At 51.7% G+C, this 21,631-nt stretch overlaps 10 protein-coding genes across 10 annotated transcripts; 6 read left to right on the top strand and 4 right to left on the bottom strand.

Annotated features, from left to right (window-relative positions):
- Positions 1-291: 291 nt before the first annotated feature.
- Positions 292-1,062, top strand: EI97DRAFT_360424 (uncharacterized protein; the record flags this gene model as incomplete). Its single annotated transcript, XM_033794946.1, has 3 exons — positions 292-546; positions 679-804; positions 880-1,062. Coding segments are annotated over 3 exons (564 nt in total), but the record flags the coding sequence as incomplete, so codon positions are not given.
- Positions 1,063-2,809: 1,747 nt separating this feature from the next.
- EI97DRAFT_184878 (cysteine proteinase) lies at positions 2,810-4,542 on the top strand. Its single transcript, XM_033793546.1, has one exon. It carries the CDS (start codon positions 2,906-2,908, stop codon positions 4,403-4,405), a length of 1,500 nt encoding a protein of 499 aa, XP_033657258.1. The 5' UTR covers positions 2,810-2,905; the 3' UTR covers positions 4,406-4,542.
- EI97DRAFT_184882 (uncharacterized protein) lies at positions 4,341-4,647 on the top strand. Its single transcript, XM_033793547.1, has one exon. The coding sequence runs from the start codon at positions 4,421-4,423 to the stop codon at positions 4,613-4,615; it is 195 nt and encodes a 64-aa protein (XP_033657259.1). The 5' UTR covers positions 4,341-4,420; the 3' UTR covers positions 4,616-4,647.
- Positions 4,648-4,906: 259 nt separating this feature from the next.
- Positions 4,907-6,670, bottom strand: EI97DRAFT_464920 (uncharacterized protein). Its single transcript, XM_033801447.1, has 4 exons — positions 6,327-6,670; positions 5,650-6,276; positions 5,271-5,600; positions 4,907-5,212 (listed from the first exon to the last, which is right to left on the bottom strand). Exons 1-4 carry the CDS (start codon positions 6,639-6,641, stop codon positions 4,955-4,957), a joined length of 1,530 nt encoding a protein of 509 aa, XP_033657260.1. The 5' UTR covers positions 6,642-6,670; the 3' UTR covers positions 4,907-4,954.
- An 842-nt stretch (positions 6,671-7,512) lies between these two features.
- EI97DRAFT_482430 (Di-copper centre-containing protein) lies at positions 7,513-8,851 on the top strand (the record flags this gene model as incomplete). Its single annotated transcript, XM_033802068.1, has 5 exons — positions 7,513-7,635; positions 7,714-7,867; positions 7,917-8,318; positions 8,372-8,543; positions 8,733-8,851. Exons 1-5 carry the CDS (start codon positions 7,529-7,531, stop codon positions 8,849-8,851), a joined length of 954 nt encoding a protein of 317 aa, XP_033657261.1. The 5' UTR covers positions 7,513-7,528.
- Positions 8,852-8,980: 129 nt separating this feature from the next.
- On the bottom strand, positions 8,981-9,758 carry EI97DRAFT_370721 (uncharacterized protein; the record flags this gene model as incomplete). Its single annotated transcript, XM_033795246.1, has 2 exons — positions 8,981-9,422; positions 9,487-9,758. The coding sequence occupies 2 exons, from the start codon at positions 9,756-9,758 to the stop codon at positions 8,981-8,983; spliced, it is 714 nt and encodes a 237-aa protein (XP_033657262.1).
- A 2,040-nt stretch (positions 9,759-11,798) lies between these two features.
- EI97DRAFT_371457 (NAD(P)-binding protein) lies at positions 11,799-12,601 on the top strand (the record flags this gene model as incomplete). Its single annotated transcript, XM_033795288.1, has 2 exons — positions 11,799-12,009; positions 12,060-12,601. The coding sequence occupies 2 exons, from the start codon at positions 11,799-11,801 to the stop codon at positions 12,599-12,601; spliced, it is 753 nt and encodes a 250-aa protein (XP_033657263.1).
- A 1,404-nt stretch (positions 12,602-14,005) lies between these two features.
- On the top strand, positions 14,006-16,622 carry EI97DRAFT_412999 (FAD/NAD(P)-binding domain-containing protein). Its single transcript, XM_033796775.1, has 9 exons — positions 14,006-14,623; positions 14,691-14,832; positions 14,893-15,301; positions 15,351-15,475; positions 15,531-15,624; positions 15,677-15,726; positions 15,781-15,859; positions 15,935-16,167; positions 16,284-16,622. Exons 1-9 carry the CDS (start codon positions 14,271-14,273, stop codon positions 16,533-16,535), a joined length of 1,737 nt encoding a protein of 578 aa, XP_033657264.1. The 5' UTR covers positions 14,006-14,270; the 3' UTR covers positions 16,536-16,622.
- Positions 16,623-17,175: 553 nt separating this feature from the next.
- EI97DRAFT_448389 (mitochondrial carrier) lies at positions 17,176-18,235 on the bottom strand (the record flags this gene model as incomplete). Its single annotated transcript, XM_033800155.1, has 2 exons — positions 17,176-17,224; positions 17,277-18,235. The coding sequence occupies 2 exons, from the start codon at positions 18,233-18,235 to the stop codon at positions 17,176-17,178; spliced, it is 1,008 nt and encodes a 335-aa protein (XP_033657265.1).
- A 1,781-nt stretch (positions 18,236-20,016) lies between these two features.
- EI97DRAFT_448390 (uncharacterized protein) lies at positions 20,017-21,443 on the bottom strand (the record flags this gene model as incomplete). The annotated part of the gene is made up of 2 exons (XM_033800156.1): positions 20,017-20,286; positions 20,346-21,443. The coding sequence occupies 2 exons, from the start codon at positions 21,441-21,443 to the stop codon at positions 20,017-20,019; spliced, it is 1,368 nt and encodes a 455-aa protein (XP_033657266.1).
- Between the last annotated feature and the right edge of the window lie 188 nt (positions 21,444-21,631).

Here is a 21,631-nt window from a genome sequence, read left to right on the forward strand (position 1 = left end):
GGCAAGATCCAAGACTCATGGCTACAAGATTTTGATCCAACGGAGCATCGAGTCTTCTTCTCCTCGACATCAAGTGGATGGACGAACAATCAGCTAGGAATGGCATGGCTCCAGCAGGTCTTCGATCGTGAGACGAAAGCAAAAGCAAGACGGTCTTATCGTCTACTTATCCTTGATGGACATGGATCGCATATCACGATGGAATTTATCAAGTTTTGTGATGAAAATAGGATCCTCCTGGCCATCTACCCACCTCATTCAACTCACACCCTGCAACCGCTCGATGTCTGCCTGTTTAAGCCTCTATCATCCGCCTACTCCGCTGAGCTTGCCAACTTCATGTATAAGTGCCAGGGCATCTCTGCTGTTACTAAAAGGGACTTCTTCCGCTTCTTCTGGAAGGCCTGGAATGCAACATTCAAGGATTCGGCAATTCTCAAGGCTTTTGAAGTCACTGGCATCTCGCCAGTAAACTCAGAGGCAGTACTCAAAAAATTCAAAACAAAGGAGACTGAGAGACCATCCTCAAGTGAAAGCTCTACATCAGTACTTAGTGCATCAGATTGGAGGAAAATTGAACGCTTATTACGCAAGGCTGTTGAAGACATCACCGATTCGAGGACCCGACAGCTCAGTCAGACGATCCACACAATGGCCGTTCGGACGACACTGTTACAGCATGAAAACAAGCAACTCAAAGAAGCCTTATTAAATGAGAAGAAGCGTCGACAGCGCGGAAAGCCTCTGCTGCTCGAGGCATCACAGGAGTACCATGGTGGTGCTGTCTTCTGGTCACCATCCAAGGTTAAGGATGCCCGTGCTCGACAGGCCCAAAAGGATGCCGATGAATGGTCATTGCAACAGCAAAAAATTCGGGAGGCAGAGCGCAGGAAGGCAGCAAAGCAGGAAAAAGCAGACATGCTTGAGGAGAGGCACCATATGAGGCTGGCGGCGAAGAAGCTTCGGATCCAGCAACAGCAGAAGAAGACAGCTGAGCGTAAGGAAGCTCAGATCGCTCGGGCAGCAGAAAAGCAACTCCGGCAGGACATACAATTGTCTAAAACGAGGGCCGTACATAGTAAAAAGCTCGCTGCACCTCCTCCAGATATCTTCAAGGAGCCTAAGGTTGATGATGTGGATGTAGCATCTATTGTAGATGAGGTGCCCGCATCTAGGCCTGCAACACGCACCCGTAATATACAGCTCCCCCACCGTTATCGATAATAATTTATAGTTGTCAATTGGTTTGGACAGTGCCTTCGAGTGCCCTAACAAAAAATCTAGTGATTTTACTATCTGTATAGAGCTGTACAGCCTTTTTTGTTGTTGGTGTTCGGTGGCCGAAAGTGATCGCCAGGTAGGGACGATCGCCAGGCGGTGAGTCACGGTATATCACCGTAAAGAAACGCTTGCGTATATGCCGCGTACACAGAGTCCGACCGCATGTTGCGCGTATGCTCTGTGTAAGGTCGTAGCGCCTGCCCGTCATGGCCAAGTGGTTGCGGTTTTGGGTTTGATCCCTGTCCGTAACAATCCCCAAAGTAAAAGCGGTAGACGCGATATCCAACCGTTTCGGGAGAATTGACGATGGTGTAAGCCACCTTACGCTTGGCCTGCTTACGAGGAATGATTCGTAGGGTGACGAATGTAAATCGTATCCAAGCATGCAGAGATCGCAGGGGAAGGTCCCCTGTACATCGCCATACGGTGCCTTCCATTGTTGAACTGCTCTTAATAACTTAAACGATTGCGCCATTGTGTACGGAGTATGGTAATTCCCGGAGCATGGGCATAACGATAACGATATGCTTGGCACGGCTGGAAGAAGACGCCCCGTCGTCTGGGCAGAAGCAGAAGCGCCATGAATAAAACGGCTATACTGCTGCTTGAGGAAGGTGTCAAGATGATAATCTTCAAGGCCGTCCCTTCATCGTTGCTGGATCCCCTTCCAAAGCTATGTGAAAAACAGAGTGGATGGGCCTGCCTGCCACGTCGATTTCCGCGGCGAAGAGAAGTCGTGGATTTTGAACGTGCATCGGCACGCGTGAATTTTACGGACCGTATGAACAGGAAATTGGGTGAGTAGAGCGTGCGAGATCGTCGGGGATTTGTGAATACCGGTGGGAACAAGGGCAAACAAGGCTGACAGTCAACCTTGGAATGATTACTTCGCACCCCAGGGGAGATCGGTCTCCGCCAAGGCACTAGTCATGATACAGCTGCACTTGGGAAGAGGAGAGAAGAACTGGGAAAGGACAAAGATCCTGGATGAAATCTTGAGTCAACCCCCCGGCGCTGCCCGCTCGTAGAGATTTGAAAAGGTTCCCAGGGTCAGTGAAAACCAGAGTCACGTGGCGATCTCAACCCTATGCGAGTCCTGGTGAAAGCAAGCTCTCCATCCTGAGGCTCAACCCGCTAGAAACCTCAAAATAGTGTGTGAGAAGTTGATTCGAAGTCAGTTTGTACAGCTGTAACGATATTATCACGTGGTAGAGATATTCACCGGAAAGGCTGCGCTGCACGACTAGCCAGTGCCGTCCAAAATGAGGGCTGGCATGGAGACCTACTGTACCGTGGTATTTCCCCCTGGCTTACTATCTTGCCTTTTCTTTAATTTCTCTATTCATACTCTTTCCTATTGTCCTATTGTCTGATCGTCCCCATTGTTGTCCCTTTCACCTTTCACAGCTCATTATCACCTCTCTATACTAAGAACAGACAATGACTTGCTCGGCCCTTCTTTATTCAGAGGACAAAGCCATGGAGGCAATCCATTGTTTCGATTCCTCATCACCACGACCTTAAAACAAACTACAAGGCCCATGCTGCCCATGCTGCCCATTTGCCATGAAACACATTTCTCATACTCATCATATCAGCATCTCAAATCACCATTTGAATCAAAATGATACCAGTCTCCGGGACGCAGCTATCTCGGGACTTTAACCACCTCATCCAGCAAGCGTACGCTCTTGTCCGCGAGGCCGAGCGGGTTGGGCAGCAAATCGTCGCCGAAAATGAAAGATTGAGGCTCGAGAACAGGAAACTGAAAGCGGAAATTCAGTTGAATAGGGCTGGCAAGAGGAAGAGGGAGGATGAAGAAGAGTTGGAGCATTCTGTCAAGAAGATCAAGCAACAGGGACCATCGCAGGCAGATGATCGCTCACCCCAAACGACTCGTCCAAGGCCGAACGAGAAGACCAAGAAACCCAAGAAACCGTCTCCATCAAAGCCAATAGTGTCCAGGGTACCGGATACACCAAAGAAGCCCCTTCAGGCAAAGCCAAAGCCCAATGTTAGGATCTCGAAGACGATCCATCACCCGGTGATACCTAGGGTAGAAAAGTGCGGCAACTTCAAACCGCCATCAGCGGCTGCCCGGGGCACTAGTCAAGCGGTACAAAGCTCTCATCCGCCGGTGAGACCAGCACGAGAACAACCAGAGCCTGCACAGGTCTGCACACTTTCTGAAGCCAACATCGAGCTGCTCGGCAACAAAAACGAAAAAACCGGTAAAGAAGCTCACGCGGAAGCTGTTCGCACCGCCCTGAAAACGCTGGACGCTGACCCGCCACCACTTCAACCACGGGGACTCCGCAATCGGGGAACCGAGTGCTTTGCAAATTCCGTTTTGCAATGCTTGGCCACTGTCCTCCCGCCGGACTGGCTGGAAGAGCACCTAAATGCGCATATCTTAACGAAAGACGACAGCGCTGAGCCCAGTGTCTACAAACCAATCGATCTTTTCCTCACCCTTATCGGTGATCTGAGGAGTAAAGATAAGACGGTATTGACCTCAACGGAATTCCTGCACGCTCTCTGTGCTGATGCAGGCGTGCGAGATCGGGAACTGGACGGCAGCGAGCAAGTAGATGCTTTCGACTTCCTCTCCGCGATGCTGGACTGTCTCTCCGAAGGCGCGAATTGGCCCAAGCATCTTATGGGAGCAGAGCAACTGGCGCTGATGCATCCTCTCATCGACGCTCTCTTCCGCGTCAAAGGGGCGAAGCGGTTTACCTGCCACCACTGCGGGTATGCCAGGCTGGCGCCGAGCGACAAGCACTGGGTATTGCAGTATATCGGGTACCATCAGGAAAGCCTTACTGTTCCAGCTTTGCTGGACCATCATGCGACGCCGATCCAGTTCGACGACTATTTCTGCGAAAACTGTCTGCACAAAGGCGAAGCCATAGAACAGTGGGCTGGTCTGCAACACTTACCGGAGATCCTCATCATCCGCGCAAGCCGTGCACTGGCTGACCCGTACCAACCTCTTGATATTGATGAACGTGTCAATCCCAGGTACTCCACCTATGGCATCACACTGGAAGAAACTCTCGACATGCAGGCGTATACCCTCCAGGATTCCGAGCGTACAAAGTATAGCCTTCAGGGTGTTGTGTAGCATTCCGGTCGCAGTATGGAGGGCGGGCATTACTATGCGCTCACCAAGGATCGGAATGGTAACTGGTTCGATTGCAACGACGCGTGCATCACGCCTCTAGGTGGATTTGAGAATATGGCGAAGAAGTCTCGGACTCATGGACTTACTTGCTTTTCTATCGCAGAGAAGTTAGGGATGCAGCTCCTCTACACACGGTCGAGCCACATGTAAAGCAAACGGCTGGTTCGTTTTCGAACATCATGACGAGGATGGGTGTGTTTGATAAGCTAGGCTTCTATTGGTCGTGACTTATGCAGGGACTGGGCATGGCACCTTGGGGACGCATCCGTATGCTAGCCGTTCTCCGGAGTTGTGATCGGCTAGACACTCTTACTTTGTTCATGGATGAGAGTTGTGCTGTTAGCGTATGAAGGTTCCGGAGCCATCCTGGACTTGAGCAATCCGGAACCGCCTGTTATATGCAAAATGTGCGATGATGCGCAGGAATGTATGATTAACTGCCTTTGCATAAATATTAGACTACCCTCCTTCTCATTGACCATGTATACATCAAAAACTCCTCCTCCGGGACATGAAAATGCACAAATACGTAAACCCACAAACGGTTCCAAAAACGATCGCGAAAGTCTTGATTCCCAAATTCGGATTCAAAATGTTCTCCATTCCGAAAAAGGACGTGACGAAGCTCGCAGGAAGGAACACCATGGACATGTAGGTCAAGAGCTGGATGTTGCGTCCTTGCAGGACAGCGGTTCGAGCGTGGAAGACCGAGTCTCGAGCCTCGCGCACAGTGGATGCGTTGAATAACTATGCAAGCGCTTGTTAATTGTTGTTTCATGAGGTTTAAGGGGAGAGGAGTACGTACACCATCGCGGAGGGTGCGGATCTCATCTTGCCTCGCATTGTTAAGTGATTTCAGCTCCGCCAGCTTCTTTAACTCTTTGGTGATCAGTTGTAAATCCCTTGTCAGTCTATGGTTATCAGTTGGGAGTTCCCCACCCGGACCTGGTGTGACCCCTAAAATGTGGAATAGAGTCGCAAAATCGTACTCTTCCACGGAAGTTATCAGGCTGGTGATGCATTCGTTGATCATTCGCAAGGTATGGAGGGCCCAGAAGTACGTGGTCGATTTTGAGTACTGCTGGTCTTCAAATATCAGGGAGTTTCGATAAGTTTCGTCGAACAGGAAAGCATCCTACATCCAATCAGCTGAATGTGCTTCGGGTGATTCTGAATTCACGCACTGTAGGTACCGCTATAAAAGCCACTTGCTCTGACAAGTTCGTCATTTCCCTTCGCACTCCGTTTAATTCGTTCTGAATGGTCGTCACAAAGGCTTTGGCGCCATTCTCCCCAATATAGCGCTCTCCCGATCCCCACGCGACTTCATCATTAAATTCCCAGCGCTCTACACTTGATAGTAGTAATATGATCCAAGGCCGTTTTGAAGGATCTCTCCATTGGTTTGGTTTTGTCTTGTCTGGTTCCACGTACAAGGTTATCACAGAGCTCCCGCGGCAAATGAAAAGATTGTTTCTGTTGAAATGAAGCCTTCCATATTGTTGGTCAAGAAATACCGAGGGTTTGAAAGGGCGGACATAATAGTAACGCATTGCGAATGAAGCCCACACTTTGCCCTGAACTTCACGCTCGACTTGCATGGCTGGAGACCATGGAATGCGAACCCGGCCCGAAGTGTTGGCTCGAAATGACAATGCATGCAAAAGAGTCTCTATGTCAAAGTAGCGGGAAAGACCCGCCAATAACTGGAGTACGACAATAGGAGGCATAAATCGGACCTCGAATAGCCGGCCGAATGTTTTCGTGTTACCCGAACCTTGAAGCCCAGAGCTCCCGACACTGATTGATGACTTGATATATTCATCAGCGGGGCTTACCAAGAGTTATTGTCCTGACCTACCTCGGGTTGAAACCAAATACTTTCGGGGAGGAAACCCACATCAGTAATGATGAATCCATCGTGGCTCACATCCCAGGCACGATTCGGAACGCCGTGGCCTGCGGGATAGTTTCTCAGCTCTTGTGATAATATCGACTCGAGCGTGTCCGGCTTTGCGGTCGCCAATACTCCCAGCAGCCCAAGGGTGCTGGGAAATCGAAAACCGCCGGACAGCCCACCGCGTAGACAAATACGGAAGTCCTCCTCCGTAAAGCCCTTCATGCAGAGCTCAGGCGGATCTCCTATTTCCAATACTGGTGGGTACTCCAATGCCATGCTGTAATCGTGAAGTATCGCAATGGAAGAAAAGGTTGACAGGCAGCTCATCAGCTCAGCCTGACATCGTATTTCTGAAGCGCCTCACGTGCCCTTGCATGAGACGTCTCGGCTATTCCCAAATCGTCTTCCTCATTGGACAACGAAGACTGCGCTTTTCTGAGGAGTTTTGTTCGCCGGACATTGTAGTTCACGTCTTACTGTGATATCGCCTGGGGTTATGCTCTGCAATAACGCATACCAGTAATCCAAGATGTCTGTTTGCATGTTATGAACCTCGCAGATATAAAGCAAAGGTCTCTTGTATTGTCGCTAATGGTTATTCTACCGTCTTGTAAGGGTTTAGTGTTATGCTAGCAGTGGAATCAACTCCAAATATTACCTGGGCCACCTATGGGCACCTTACACTGGCCATGTGGCCAAGTCAGCGTGCAGCCTCCTAGTCGATAAGCGAGTTCTGAATGGTGCAACATTTCAATCGTTCCTCACCTATGCCCTATATTACCAATTATTATAAGAATAGAACAAAAGCTTTAAAGGAGCGGGCTATGGGCGTATATGCCAAAAGAATTGTTGGCAACCAGCTGAGCTTCCCCACATCAGGCACATTCACTCGGCAAATATTCCCTTCAAGATATTAAACTGAAGCAAGGGTTCTTAGACTAGAGACCCACCGTTTACACCCGCAAACCAGGTATGCACCAAAATATCGGCTAAGTCTTGAAGAACCCCCTATTACTGTAAATTACTACCTTACTAGGAACCACGATTTGTATATATGGTCATTTGCGAGAAATAAGGTGCCATGAAACCGTTCAGCAGGCACAACGCGATTGTATATCTGGACAGTGAGCGCAGACCAAAGGGCCTTGAATCACAAGTCAATCATGAAACTCTCCTTGGTTGTCCTTTCACTCGTCTCAATTGGGCTCAGTGCGCCTTTTGCGAAGGGAAAGCGTGCAAGTTGCACATCTAAGACTACGCGAAAGTCTTGGTAAGTGTCCAAAAAGGAGTGATTTGTATTCCTCTTTCCGAACAGCTTCAATGCGTTTTCGCTAACAGCAAGGACCAGGCATTCACTCACTCGCGAAGAAAAGCTCTCCTACATTGAAGCGGAAAAATGTCTTATGTCTAAGCCTGCGAAACTTGGCTTGACTGGCGCCCGCACCTTGTTCGACGAACTTCAGCTGTTCCATGTCTACCAGACTCCTGAAATCCACGGTGTGGTTGGTCCTCCCACTTTGCTCGCTCATCCAGCGACTCAACAAACAACAGGGTGCCTTCTTGCCATACCACCGATTTTTCGTACACGCACATGAGCACCTACTCAAAACCGAGTGCAACTACACCGGCGGGCAGCCGTATTGGAACGAAGCCCTTGATGCCGGAAATTTCTCCACTTCGATTGTTCTGGACCCCGAAACTGGTTTTGGGGGCAATGGCGTTGCACCGTCCAACTGCATCCAGGATGGACCGTTCAAGGACTACGTCAACGCCATCGGTCCAGGCGAAGCGATCAGTGACCACTGCATAGACAGGATCGTGAACGAGTGTATGAGCGTGATGGGCAATTCCACCTTCGTGAACCAGTGCATGCAGATGCAAGACTATAAAACGTTCTGGCCTTGTGTCGAAGCGGCTCCCCACTCAGCCGGTCATGGCGGCATTGGAGGACAGGTATGATCAAATCACGCCTCCAAATCCGAAAGACTTATCGCTGACCATGATAGATGATGAACGTGTTCTCCAGTCCCGGTGATCCCCTTTTCTACCTTCATCATGCTTATCTCGACAAGCTTTGGGCAGACTGGCAGTCTCAAAATCTTTCTGCCCGTCTGCTGGATATATCGGGTACGAACAGGGCTCCATTCCCTCCGTTCTCGTTTCCACTCCCCGGAAACGGTACATTCAACGGCACTTTCCCTGGGAACCCCTTTGGACCTCAGCCTGTAAATGGAACTTGTGATGGGTTTCCGGGATTCCCGGGATTTCCTGGCGGATTCCCTGGGGGGTTCCCAGGCGGGTTTCCGCCGGCCGGACCGCCGCGCGAACTGAATCATCATGATTCCGGACTTTTGAAGCGTGACGGAGACCCTGGCAATGTTACCACTTTGTCGCATGTTTTGACAGTGTATGGGGCTGTTCCAAACGTAACGATTGCAGACGTCATGGATATTCAAGGAGGAACTCTGTGTTACGAGTATGTTTGAGGACACTGATGCACAGCTCAGTGAGAGTAAAAAAACATTCTGATGATATCTGTCTTGGCAGATGGTATTGCTCAATATTTACAGAGGGAAGGGCGTATGTGATGATGGAACGTTATATCCAGTCCATGCTTATGTGCATCCAATGCGAGTTGAGTTGATCGCGATGTCATCATACCAGAAGGTGTTGGAATCTCCGCCATAGGACTCCCAACCGAAGTAAATGCCCGTGACCTTAGGCTTGATGCTGCTCCTCTGCCACTGAGAAGCATAGGGATTGGAGACACCGGACTTGACAGTGAGACCAGCAATGACGTTGCCGTCCAACCAAGTCTCAATGCTGCCATCAGGGCCAAGGTGATACTCGAAGCACTTCCACTGGTTTGCAGGCAGGCTGGTAGAGGAAGCGATACCCTGGGGAGATAACTCAGGCAGCGTGGCGTCATCGCTCTCTCTATTATACATGAGGATCTTGCTCTGGCCGCCGATTCTGAGATGCTTCTTGGTTCCTTGAGCGGAGTCTGGCATGGTGATGAATGTAACGTGCGAGTCCGTGAACGCCTTGGAGGCTTTCCTGTAGGACGGGGAGTGTATATTAGCATGCGGATAATTATGGTCGCAACGCAAGGAAAACCTACAGCCATGTTCGAACATAAACGTCGCCGCTGGGGACCTTGTTCGTGCCAACGAAAATGTGTCCGCAGTATCCACCTGCCCCATCAACCCTAATTGAGTTCTTTCCGCTGTGCGCATTTGAGCTGTCGAGGCTGACCTTGCCACCTTGACTGCAATCGGCTGCGTAGGTGGGCCACGTAGTTTGATCCCAACCATTTTCGAAGCCCTCGATTACTTGTCCAAGGGAGGCAGGGAGGAGGGCGGCAAGAGCCAGAAGAGCGGTTTGGCCGAGCATGGTGCAGTGCGAATTGGATTGGGACCGCAGAAGTTGTAGCTGGAAATCTGGGGTAGCGATGCAAGCTTTGAGGCGGACGAAGGACAAGATATTTATTTGCTTGAGTGCCGTGCTTAAGCTTTTCCCGCCTGTCGCCGCAGCCAGGGAAAATCTTGGTTGGTGATCTGTACCCCAGTTTTCGGCCCATGTTTCCAAAGTGGATATATTAAGAGAGGCACTTTTGCCGCGGTGTGACTGGTCAGTTATATATTGGCGGGTACAACCCCATGATATAAAATATGAAACTGAAGCGAACTAATTGCGGAGTGGATGCGCCGCATTTCTCTAGAATCATGGCGCAGTCCTTCATCGGACTGGTGCGGAGGAGGCATCATAAATCCGGCCTGACAACGTCAGTGTTTGGTATGGCGCTCGAACACGTCGTACGGGCCGGTGGTGTTGCGCGCGACCCTTCCACGTCGCTGATTCAATCTTTATGAAATATATTTAAGGAACACGATCATGCGATCGATATCGTGGTGCCTGTAGTTCCCGGTATCTGGAAACCGGTCTCGATGAGGGCGTCTGGACTTGGGTACTCAAAAAAAGGCACGATCGACCGCAAGATTTGCGTAACTTTCGCAATGGCGTTCAAGATTGCATGTTCACTGTGAAAGGCTACCTAACCAGATTAATACTTGCCTACTGGATTCTGCTTTGCCAGGAACCAGCGCCCACGAAGACAGTGGACCATGGACAACGTACTTCCCGTGGTACGAGCTTCGTAGTCTTGCCTGGGTGGAACTGGTTCTAACTGTACTGCCATGTGGTCTTGGTCGAAGAAGATCAGTGACAATGCCGAGATGACGGCGAGATCTTAGCGAACACGTCGTTCGCCGCCCTACCATCATAGCCCAAAATGGAATAGTCAACCGGGAAAGTACACTAGCTGATAGAAGACCTCCACTGGCAGCACCGGGGTAGCGGTCTTTCTACTGTATAGTATCGCTGCTGGATTCTGGGTCCATCTCTGCATGGACATGGACTCTCGCACGGATATATCTTCATGACATACTGTGGCATACTCTCAGGACCGATTGCATGCACAGTGCAAGCTTATGATTCACATGCAAGCCTATGATTGGTCGTCTGCTTAGCTTCCCCGTCAACGTCATTCACTGCTTCATCATGGCATCATGGAAGTCTGTTATCACACAGTAACAGTGGATGCCATTGCGAGCCAACTCTCAAATTGGTTGATGCCGCACTAGCCAGGGGTTCAGAAATTTAAAGGTAACTCCTATACCGAGATTTGAAGACAAGTGTATCGGAGAGAACCCCTGTCATACGTTAAGCTTGACGGATGCCTTCCAAGTGGCGGGATGCATGTGGCAATGTAAAGCATGACAAGAGTATTGAAGGAGCTAAGCCTTACCAAACAGGCTGGCAATAACTCAAAGAAGTTCTTGGAGCTCACAAACTATCATTGATCGTGATGGAAAGATGGAGTGATACATCGACGGGTTGTGGATGGTGAATTCAACTGTGCATGCAGCGAGATACATATGTCCTCAATACACTCCTTCAACGAAAATATCGAACTACATAATCTACACTGTGCAATAGGCTTGGCATGCGAAATCTCTTGCCAGTGTTCTCGCTGTATGTACGACTGGGTCCCATAGAGGTCATGTGATCCACATTTCGCTCTTCTTTAGTATGTCGCACTCTTTAGCTATTGATGCTGTAGCTATGAAATCAACTGCAATATCCGTTTTAGTGTGATAGAACGATTGTTGGTTCACTTGGATCATATTTGTCAGGTGCGGTCTACCTCACCATGACGTCCACAGGTGCATATCACCTTCCCCTCCAGCAAAATGCTGGCCTGGAGGTGTGAACTCTTCTCCTCACCTAGTCTTACCAGATCTCACCACTGCGTATAAAGGACTGATCAATATCGTAGCGATTTAAATCAGCCCTTGCCTTGGATAATCTCCAAGGGTTGTTCCAGACTCCGACCTCCAAGATCGTCGTCCATTACGTCACAGCTCTACCATCATGGCGAACAGAATACTAACAGCGTTCTCGACGACGACGAGCCTCCTCAATCGCGCCCTAGCGTGGGCGGACTTTGTCGTACACTTCATTAGTGGTTACTTCCTCTATTATCTTGTCGGCGGATACAAGCCCCAATATCACACGCGCCCTCGTCGACTGAGCCATGGAGACCATTACTCCCCAGCAGTCTTGGTCACAGGTGCAAGCCAAGGTTGGTCCTCAGTTACCCCATATAGATGCGTGCTTACTGAGAATGTACAGGCATCGGTCTCGCTGTCGCCCTCCACCTGGCTTCCAGAGGCTACACTGTACTTGCAACCGTCAAGGACGAGAAAGAGCTGGACAGATTGAAAAAGAACATGAAGTCACGAGATGTCAGACTCGATGCTGGCTCACTCCGCCCGATGATCATGGATGTCCTTTCTCCACAGTCGATTGCAACAGCCGTCGAAGAGGTTACCAGTGTTGTCAACGATAGGTGCCCACTTGTCGGTGTAATCAACAATGCTGGATTATGCTTGATTGCGCCGATGGAACTCACGAATATGAAGGCTGTGCGCGATGTCTTCGAACTCGATTTCTGGTCTTACATATCCGTCATCCAAGCTTTTCTCCCCCTCATCAAGAAATACCAAGGCCGCTTCATCAACATTGGCAGCTATGGCGGCTATGTCAATCCGCCCATGTGGGCGGCTTATTCAGCCGCAAAGGCTGCAGTGGAAGGAATGACTAGATCTTGGAGATTTGAGCTCAAGCCTTTTGGTGTGGGTATGACCACCGTCCGACCCGGTTGGACCAGGTGAGCTTTCCTTCTCTCGGATATACAGGACCCTGAGTGATTGACATTGGCCCAGGACCCGTGGTATCGGGCCAAACATGAGCAGTGCTTGGAATGCTTATTTTGACGAATTTGAAACAGGACAGGTTGCGGGAGTCGACAGTATGGGCCACTTGGTGCGAACGACCAAACAAGCTGGCGAAGCAGAGAAGCAAGTATATGGGGCCATGATGAACAAATGGTAAGAACGTTTCCTTCGCTTCCTTCGTTCGTATATCGGTTCACAGTAGCTGACTTCAGAAGGTACAAACTCGTCATGGCTGCAGCGGATGGTGCGGCTGAGACGGCTGAGCATGTTGCGAAGACCGTTCATGACGCAATGACCGATCCGTTCCTTCAACCGTATTACACAGTGGGCTTCGACGCTCTTCTGGGTCAAATGTGGCGTGATCTTACGCCTGAATCACTTTACGAAGTGACAATGGCACGCATGTTCGAAGGGAAGGCATTGGATCTTGCTCTTTACCGTTACCAACTTCATTGAGATTGCGGTTCTCATGAGCTGTTGTTGCAGCAGGTATGCTATGGCTTGGGCTCCACGGTTTAACTGGAGGACAAGTCTGAAACGACGAAGGCTGCATAAATCGTCCGGATCGATGAGGGGAGGGGAGGGGAAACACTTCTAATCTGACAAGGACGGTCGGCACGGTCAGATCGAATTGCCGCCATGAAGGTTTCAAGAGAAAAGATTGAAAGACGAGCTTTGGGTGTTAGGAATACGCTCGCTTACTTGATCGTTCCACTCCACAGTGAGCACTTACTCTCGTAACTGATCATTACTTCACTGCAATTCTTGCTTCATGCTTCCTCCCAGATCAGAGTGAATGCAATCTAAAATCATGAAAATTCCAAATACTTTACTGCCGGTTTTACCTAGGTCACTTGTCGCATAGATCGTACTTACTCTTCGAATTCAATGTCCCAAGACCAGGGTCAATAACCGCCCCGCATGAGGTAGTACACGAGGGTACTCTTGATTAGTAGTCCATCTAGACGCTGACGGCCACGTGCGCGTAACATGAAGGTGTAGGTCTCATTCCCAGCGACGATCTCGCTCGCGTTCTCTGATTGTCCAGTTCCGTAAGTGGACAACCTCCCCGCACCGCATCCTATATGAACCCTTGGGAAGGTTGCAAACTGTCCTTCGTCCGAACATGTGGAGGGGTTGGATGCAATATTCTAGACCGTATTCCGTAACACTCTCCTCCATCGGAAAGCTCTCCACGAACAAACTTGATGCCAGTGGCTGGATGTTGAGTATTGGGCAGGGGTTGTAGACCGCGGCCTCTCTCCCTCTCGCCTAAATACAATCCATTCCTTCACCACGCCGCCATCTAATCCCAGCACACTCGGTGGGTAATTGCGCCCTCGTAAATGAGGATCTCACATGGAAATATAGTGCAGCAAGCACACGACCCAGTCGGCATTTGGAGAGCCCGAGGACCAAGGACGACCCCACAAGTGCCACAATTTGGAATCCGGGGTGCAGGCGGTCTATACCGCTTTGAGCCAGTATGAGATCCGCGCCTCTCGTGGAGTGGAAGTGGTGTTGAAAAGGAAGGGTGTTCCTGTTGTGGGGCGGCGAGAGAGACCGAGTTCCGAGTTTGTCGCCTGATTCACACTGTTGATTGAGAATGGCACGTCTCTGGACACTCGCCGCTGCCGCGGCTTCGTTCTTCCAGCTTGCAAGGGGTCAAGATGCGAATCCGAACTGTACTGCTGTCGACTCGGACAAGACGTACGACTATGTTATTATCGGCTCTGGCCCTGGTGGAATGGTCACTGCGGATCGGCTGAGCGAGGCAGGCCATTCGGTTCTCCTCATTGAGAAGGGCCCGCTTTCCAGCGGACGGTGGAATGGGACTATGAAGCCTACTTGGCTGGAGGGGACAAACCTGACGCGATTCGACGTTCCGGGATTGTTCAACCAGATATGGGCGGATTCTTCGGGGGTGGCATGCGAGGATCTTGATGTCATGGCTGGTTGGTATGTATCCGAGACGAGCTTTTTGGGAGCTGTATTCCGCGAGTACAAGTGCTAACAATTTCCGCAGCGTTCTTGGTGGAGGCGCCGCAGTCAACTCCGCACTGTGGTGGAAGCCGCATCCTCGAGACTGGGATCTCAACTTCCCCGAAGGCTGGAAGAACAAGGACATGCAGACGCACGTTGACAAAGTCTGGCAACGAATTCCAGGCGTACGTGATCGTGCTCCAAATCCATCAGGTGACCCCACAACACTAACACTTGATATCCAGACTTATATTCCTTCGAGAGACGGCAAACTCTATCTCCAACAAGGCTTCGAAACACTCTCCAAAGGCCTCGAAGCCGCGGGCTTCAAATACGTGGTCCCCAACGACCACCCGGACCAGAAGAACCACACCTACGGACACAGCACCTTCTTCCTCGAGAACGCCGAGCGCCATGGTCCCCTGGCCACGTATCTCGTCTCGGCGGCAAAACGTGAGAAGTTCAGCCTGTGGACCAACACGAATGCGAGGAGATTGGTTAGGACTGGCGGACATGTCACGGGTGTCGAGCTACAGTGCGCGAAGCAGGGCTCAATCGGGCCGGGATACTCTGGTGTTGTTAAGCTGACTCCCGGCACTGGGCGGGTTATTGTGTCGGCGGGCACTATGGGGTCGGCGAAGTTGCTTATGCGAAGTAAGTGCGGTGTAATGAACGATTGCAGGGATGCTTCTAACTACAGTAGGCGGAATTGGTCCCGAGGACTCATTGAATATCGTCAAGAATTCCGAGATCGACGGCCCCACGATGATCTCTTCCGATCAATGGATCAAGCTGCCTGTTGGATATAACCTGAATGACCATGTTGGGGTATGTTACGACCTGAGAAGCACTGTACTGAAAAACTGCTCATGAAGAAATACAGACGGATATCCAAATCGCGCACCCAGATGTTGTTTTCTATGATTTCTACGGCGCATGGGATAATCCCATCCCCGCCGATGTGGATTCGTATCTGAGTATGCATCATCGCTACACTCCAAGATGTCATAACACTGACGGTGGTTGCAGAGAATCGATCAGGCATGCTCGCTCAAGTTGCCCCCAACCTAGGCCCCATGGTAAAAACCACTTGAACCAAAGTCGATCTGCACCGACGGCTAACCACAATTTAGTTCTGGCAAACCATCGAAGGCTCCGACGGCATCGTCCGGCACATCCAATGGCAAGCGCGTGTCGAAGGCCGAACGAACAGTATGTCTACCCCTTCTTTCCTCTCCAGGCCCCCTCATTCCCGCATCTTCTGCGGCATCACTAACACCTCCTCAGCCTCAATGACAATAACCCAATACATCGGCACAGGCACGACCTCGCGCGGCCGCATGAACATCCTCGGCAACCTCAACACGCGCGTGCAGACGCCGCCGTACCTGCGCGACGCAGGCGACAAGGAAGCCGTCATCCAGGGCATCGACTACATCCGGGGCGTCTTCAGCAAGATCCAGAATCTGACGTGGATTGCGCCGAGGGAGAACCAGACGACGAGCGCGTTTGTCAATCTGGTACGTCGAGTTTTACTCTGCCTGTCTCCCGTCTCCCCTCTCCCGTCTCCTCAAAAAATGCAGTCTGCTGCACATGATGATGCAATTCAGAATAGAGCTAACACTGATATGACTAGATTCCCGCAACGCCAGGCTCGCGCGGCTCCAACCACTGGACTGGATCCTGCACGATTGGCACCGACGACGGACGCGCGGGGGGCAAGGCGGTCGTGGACCTTGATACCAAGGTGTATGGGACGGACAACGTGTTTGTGGTGGATGCTTCCATCTTCCCGGGCATGATTACGGGGAATCCTACGGCTGCGATTATTGCGGTGGCGGAGCGGGCGTCGGAGAGGATTCTGGCGCTCAAGGCGGGGACTTCGTGAGAGGGTGGTGCGGAGCTTTGTCTGCTGGAATGGAGGAGTGGAACGAAGTGAGAAGGTTCGAGTGCCATGGGGTTAGCATGTTAAGCCATAGGATGTTGTTTAAGAGTATATAACTCAAGCTTTGTTCAACTGAGATACCACAAACTGTCTTTGAGTTGATATGCGTGAGATTCCGCTATAGGTAATTGTTCGGTACGTCTGATGTCGCGAAAAGGCGCATGTATCTATTGTGCACAATCCAAGACGTGCACTCCCTAGTACGACATCTTGTGAGCAATATGTGTTTCGTGTTTTGGACAACAGTACCTAGGTAACGTACTCCTCGATCGAGGACCCCTTGCCCAATTGGTCTGGCGCTGCCCGGGAAAAGGTAAAGTCGAAACCCTTTTTCCAACCACACACAGCCGTCAAGAGAGTACTAACAGCGAAAAGGCCTTCGAAAAGGATAAAAGTAATTCAAACCTTCCTTACAGCGATTCAACGAAAACGATGCCAAAATCCATAAGCCCTTCCGTCATTTCAATCCAACGCCTTGAGCGCCAATTCATTACATGTCCCCTGCGGTCCACAGAGACCACTATGCCGGGTAAAGTAGGGAAATACAAGATCGAAACGTCGCAGGGTCTGATAAGAATCTTTTTTACTTTGTGAGGAAACCCAAGTAGTCGGCCACAATGAGAGTTACCATTCTACACCACTGTTAGTTATTTTTTCAAACCACATGGAGCTGATGTAACTTACGCATGCGGTGCAATCCTCACATAGTACGTCCCAAACCCTCTGTAAAACCTCAACAAGCCCTCATCCCTCGCGACCTTCTTGAAACAGTCAAACATGCCCTTGTAAGGCAAGGTCCCATCCGGTCCCTTTGTCTGTTTCTGCAGCCTCGTCTTCACGAAGTCGAAGGGCAAGGAGAAGAAGGAGGCGAAGAAGCCTGCTACAGCAGATGCGGCCAGGGTCTGAGTCTGGGTCGACAAAGAGGTATTCTTGAGCTGGTTCTTTGCTTCGGAGAAAAAGGCCAGTTGGCCGAAATTGAGAGCCATTGCACGTGCGACGGTAGGATAGCAACCTGCCCATAATCTCCCAATGCCTTCGTTCTTGGATATGCGGATCAGAGCGTCGACGACGGAAGTGTAGTTGGCGCGTTGCGCAGCAGGCTTCAGGCCATCCGACTGCATGCGGATAAGAGCCAGGTCCGCGGGATTGCCGATCATAGCCGCAAGGCCTCCTGCGGCCAGACCTGCGCCTGCTCGTTCGGTGAAGCCGACTTTGCTTCCCTTGGCCTCCGCTGAAGTGGTCAAACTCTTCATAAAGGTGTCGAAGAATCCGAGACGTGCGGTTGTGTACACGGCTTGTCGGAGAAGTCCTGCACTCAGTCCCGTGTACAGATCCAAGACTTTTCCTTGAGATACAATCTCCCTGAACACGGTGATGGGAGTTGGCTTGGGCCCCGTCCTTACACCCTCGCCGGCGAGTTGTAATCGGACCTTGATCATGTCGACTGGCTGCACCACGGTAGTGGCCGTCATGCCTGCAAGGCCGCCATTGATGAAGGGCAGTGCTGCGCGCATAAAAGGGGTATGTAGGAAACTCGAAGTGGCTTGTTTTGGGTTCTCGGCGGCTGACTTGACAGCAGAGGAGGCATCGTTGAGGACGGATTCGCCCGTCTGTTTGGCATCTTGAACGACGCTTGAAGGCATCTCGACGGTGTAGGTGGCTGACATGGTGTAGTTAGAACGGGTCTGTGGGAGATATACCCAAGCAGGGAAACGGGGAATGAGAAAAGAAATCGAATGGGATCGAGCGAGCAAGGTAGTTAGCTAGCGACACAGCGTCATATGTGATGTGAATATACACCACCAACACCGTGCCCACGATGGAGCTAACATCAAGCCACATCCACATGTAACGACCGCGGCCGTGGAACCGGCGAACACATAGCCGCAAAGCTCGGAGGAGGCGCGTCTGCGGACACGTCTTCACATCTCCGAAACCTCCCGCCGCAGCGTAGTGGTGACGAGATTGAAGCGGAGCAGTTGGGCAGAGGAGAATTGGGCGCAGCTTACCTTTGCCCGTCAGAAGTCGGGGACCGCCAAGCGTCTGTTTGTGGAGCTTCCTTTTGCCAGATGTTGGGCGGCCGAAGCTCGGGACTCGCGTCCGGTAGTCAAAACGTGTAAGCGGCGGCTAGAGTGGAGCTCGGGAGGGCTCGATTGGGACTGGTTTACAGTTCGGGTGGGGCGAGGGATAGAGGGCGCGGTTCCGTGCGAAGAATGAATATACGTGGAGATATAGAAGTACAGTTATGTAGGAGGGTGGAGGAGAGGGTGAGGAAGATGGAGGAGGAGACTTCGGGAGCGGTAGGAGGTGGTGAAGTATGGCTCGTCGCGTGCACTGGGCGCCCCTCCTCTCCGTCATGTCCGGCCCTTCCCCGCACAAAGAAGAGCACCCGACATGGTCAGCTTGGCCAATGAGCAAGTCGAACCGCGGAGGACCGACAGGTACAACCACAGTACAAGGACAGTGATAGCACAAGGCCGATGGAGGCTCTGCAACGCTCCTTAGCCGCTCTACTATCAATACCTCGGTAGGCTTCTCGCTATATTCGAAATTGTTCCCTCAACAATCAACTGATTCATCAGTGTGGTGAGCATCCCTTATCGCTATCAGACAATGACGTAGAGAGCGCCAAGCCTTTCCTGACAACTGCCACCAGCAGCCTCAGGACATCATGCCTCAGATGCACAAGGCCACATCGCGAACCACTTCAACGCTGTGATCAGCTTGCGCGTCAAGGGAAATAGGCCCCGACGAGATCGCTCCCTGATCAGGCCTTGCATCATGAATGACGTTCTGCGGCTCAGCTCGAAGCCTCATCACCCTCTCCAAGCCTCCCAATTGTTCACCTCGGACCGACGAGCGCTGCGCCTGCACACTTCCGCCCGACCATAGAGCCCCGCCAAATCCACGTTGGGCTACACACGGTCCGTATACATAATAAGATCGGATATTTTTCCAGTAGTTAGGTTGGACCCTGCATGCGTTATTTTAGGCCTGTGAGCTCGAGAGATGGTCGCTTCCTCCATCGTGTGGGAGCTGATGCAAAGATCCTCATCTCCGATGCTTGCCGCCTGCTAACGCTCCGGAAAATCTGTGGGGCATAGCAGACCTGCCTTTGCTTGTTGATATTATCATGTCCCTTACTTTGTATGCTGTCGTCGCTCCGCGCCCAGGTCCGCGGCCGAGAGACTTGGCTGGCAATGCAAAAGGCGCGAACCGGAAGATGAAATATTTGAGAAACTTTTGCTTCTAGGTCAATAAACGCAGTGCATCTGTGGAGATTGTGGAGATTGAATGTGTGGAGCGTTGTTGGTGGGTATCATCTACTGCTGCACCGGTACTGAGTACTTCGTGACTGAGTTTCGCCGGGCCAGGTAACGGGACCCGCGAAACCCCAGATGCCAAAACCTACACAGTAATTGTCCTACTCTTCATCATCCTCATCACTCGGATCCCCCATGTCGATAACCTCCGAGCTCGGCGGCGGCATCTGGCTCGCAGACACGCTTGCGCGAGGCTCGTCTCCCATCGGAGTCTCTGTTGTCGAGAAGTCTCGAGTCTGTGTCCGCGTGCGAGGTGCAGTGTCTTCTTCTTCAGATTCGCTCTCTTCTGCGTCTTGCGCTTCGGCTTTCTGCATGCGTTTGATCTTGCGGATGAGGACAAGGTCCTCGTGCAGGTCGTTGGCCGTGAGCATCTAGACAACATCAGCATGCTTGCTCGCAGTTTGATAGAAGAATGAAGGACGATACATACCTGCTCACACCCACTAACGGGACACTGAATCGCCCTCTCCCCCCTCACCTTCGTCTCGGACCTCCGAATGAACTGCAAGATCGCAGTCTTTTCAAACGAATGCGGACACTTTTTCGACGAAAACGGCTCCTTGAACTGCTGAAACGTAATTGGGCATCTCGTGCTCACAGTCGCCCTATCCATCACGATATCATCATCATCGCCGTCTCCCATAGCAGTGATTCCCGGAGCCGGAGCTCCCCGCTCGGAAAACCACGTCTCGGCACGCGGCAGCGGTGGCCCATCGTCTCCGAATGTCGCATCGTGCACAACTTGCTTGAACCCGATGTAATCGTTGTTCTGGGCGTAGCGGGCCTGGTGCGAGAAGGACTGATACTCGAGCCTCTTCCTCTCCATACGATCGGTATACATATCGCTCAAACCCGTCAACTCCACCCTCTCCTGCCCCAACGGCGTAGGCCCCGGAGTCAGTCCCTCATCCTCCTCTTCCTCTTCCTCCCCATCATCCATATCCGCATCCGTATCCCTCCTCCTCCTCTTCTGTGTCTGTGTCTGCCGCCCCTGCGTCTGCATCTGCGTCTGCGTCTGCACCTGACTCATCCTCCCCTCCCACTCCCTCCTCATCCTCACCCCCGCCTCTCTCTTCAACCAAGCAAGCACTTCCTGAATCCTCCTCCCGGCCTCCCCATCATCAATCGCCTCACGCACACTCCTCTCCAACCCCTCCGTCATCCTCCCCACCTCCTCCCTCAACACCCTTAACTTCTCCTCCTCAACCTCTTGCTCCTCCGCCCTCTCCCCATTCTCCCATTTCTTCCGTCGCCGTTGCACGCGTGCGTCGCGCTCCCGCAGCGCGTCGTTGATGGTGCCGGCGAGTTGCGTGAGGAGTTGGATGGCTTGCGCGGTTTTCTTCTCTAGAGTTTCGGCGTCTTTGGTGCTGTAGATGTGGGCGAGTTTTTGTTGGGCTTCGGGCGTGAGCGGGTGGGAGGGTTTTCTGTACGGTGGGAGGGCGGATGGGAGGGTGGTGGTGGTGGTTGAAGGGCGAGAGGGGCGGGAGGGAGTCGGTCGGGCTGTGGAGAGTCTCGGGCGAGACGACATTGGAGACGGGTTAGGATGTGAGAATGATTTGATGGGGGTTTGAAAGAGTTGCGATGCGGACAACTGCGACACACCTGGTTCTGAAGTCGCGCTGTTGCGATGGTCTGTGCATCGAATTGATCGCGTTCTTTCCGCTCGCCAAGAGCCCGCCTGCTCACGTGATAACACACCATTTGACGACGTGGGAA

The sequence above is a fragment of the Westerdykella ornata genome, assembly GCF_010094085.1.
Source record: "Westerdykella ornata strain CBS 379.55 unplaced genomic scaffold EI97scaffold_3, whole genome shotgun sequence".
Lineage (NCBI taxonomy): Eukaryota > Fungi > Ascomycota > Dothideomycetes > Pleosporales > Sporormiaceae > Westerdykella > Westerdykella ornata.

Coding starts and splice junctions, on each gene's coding strand:
- EI97DRAFT_184878 (XM_033793546.1), top strand. CDS start 2,906: ATGATACCAGTCTCCGGGACGCAGCTATCTCGGGACTTTAACCACCTC.
- EI97DRAFT_412999 (XM_033796775.1), top strand. CDS start 14,271: ATGGCACGTCTCTGGACACTCGCCGCTGCCGCGGCTTCGTTCTTCCAG. Junction 14,833..14,892: donor TCTGGCAACGAATTCCAGGC/GTACGTGATCGT, acceptor CTTGATATCCAG/ACTTATATTCCTTCGAGAGA. Junction 16,168..16,283: donor CGAGCGCGTTTGTCAATCTG/GTACGTCGAGTT, acceptor TGATATGACTAG/ATTCCCGCAACGCCAGGCTC.
- EI97DRAFT_464920 (XM_033801447.1), bottom strand. CDS start 6,641: ATGGCATTGGAGTACCCACCAGTATTGGAAATAGGAGATCCGCCTGAG. Junction 6,277..6,326: donor GTATTTGGTTTCAACCCGAG/GTAGGTCAGGAC, acceptor GAATATATCAAG/TCATCAATCAGTGTCGGGAG. Junction 5,601..5,649: donor CTTTTATAGCGGTACCTACA/GTGCGTGAATTC, acceptor GATTGGATGTAG/GATGCTTTCCTGTTCGACGA.
- EI97DRAFT_184882 (XM_033793547.1), top strand. CDS start 4,421: ATGGAGGGCGGGCATTACTATGCGCTCACCAAGGATCGGAATGGTAAC.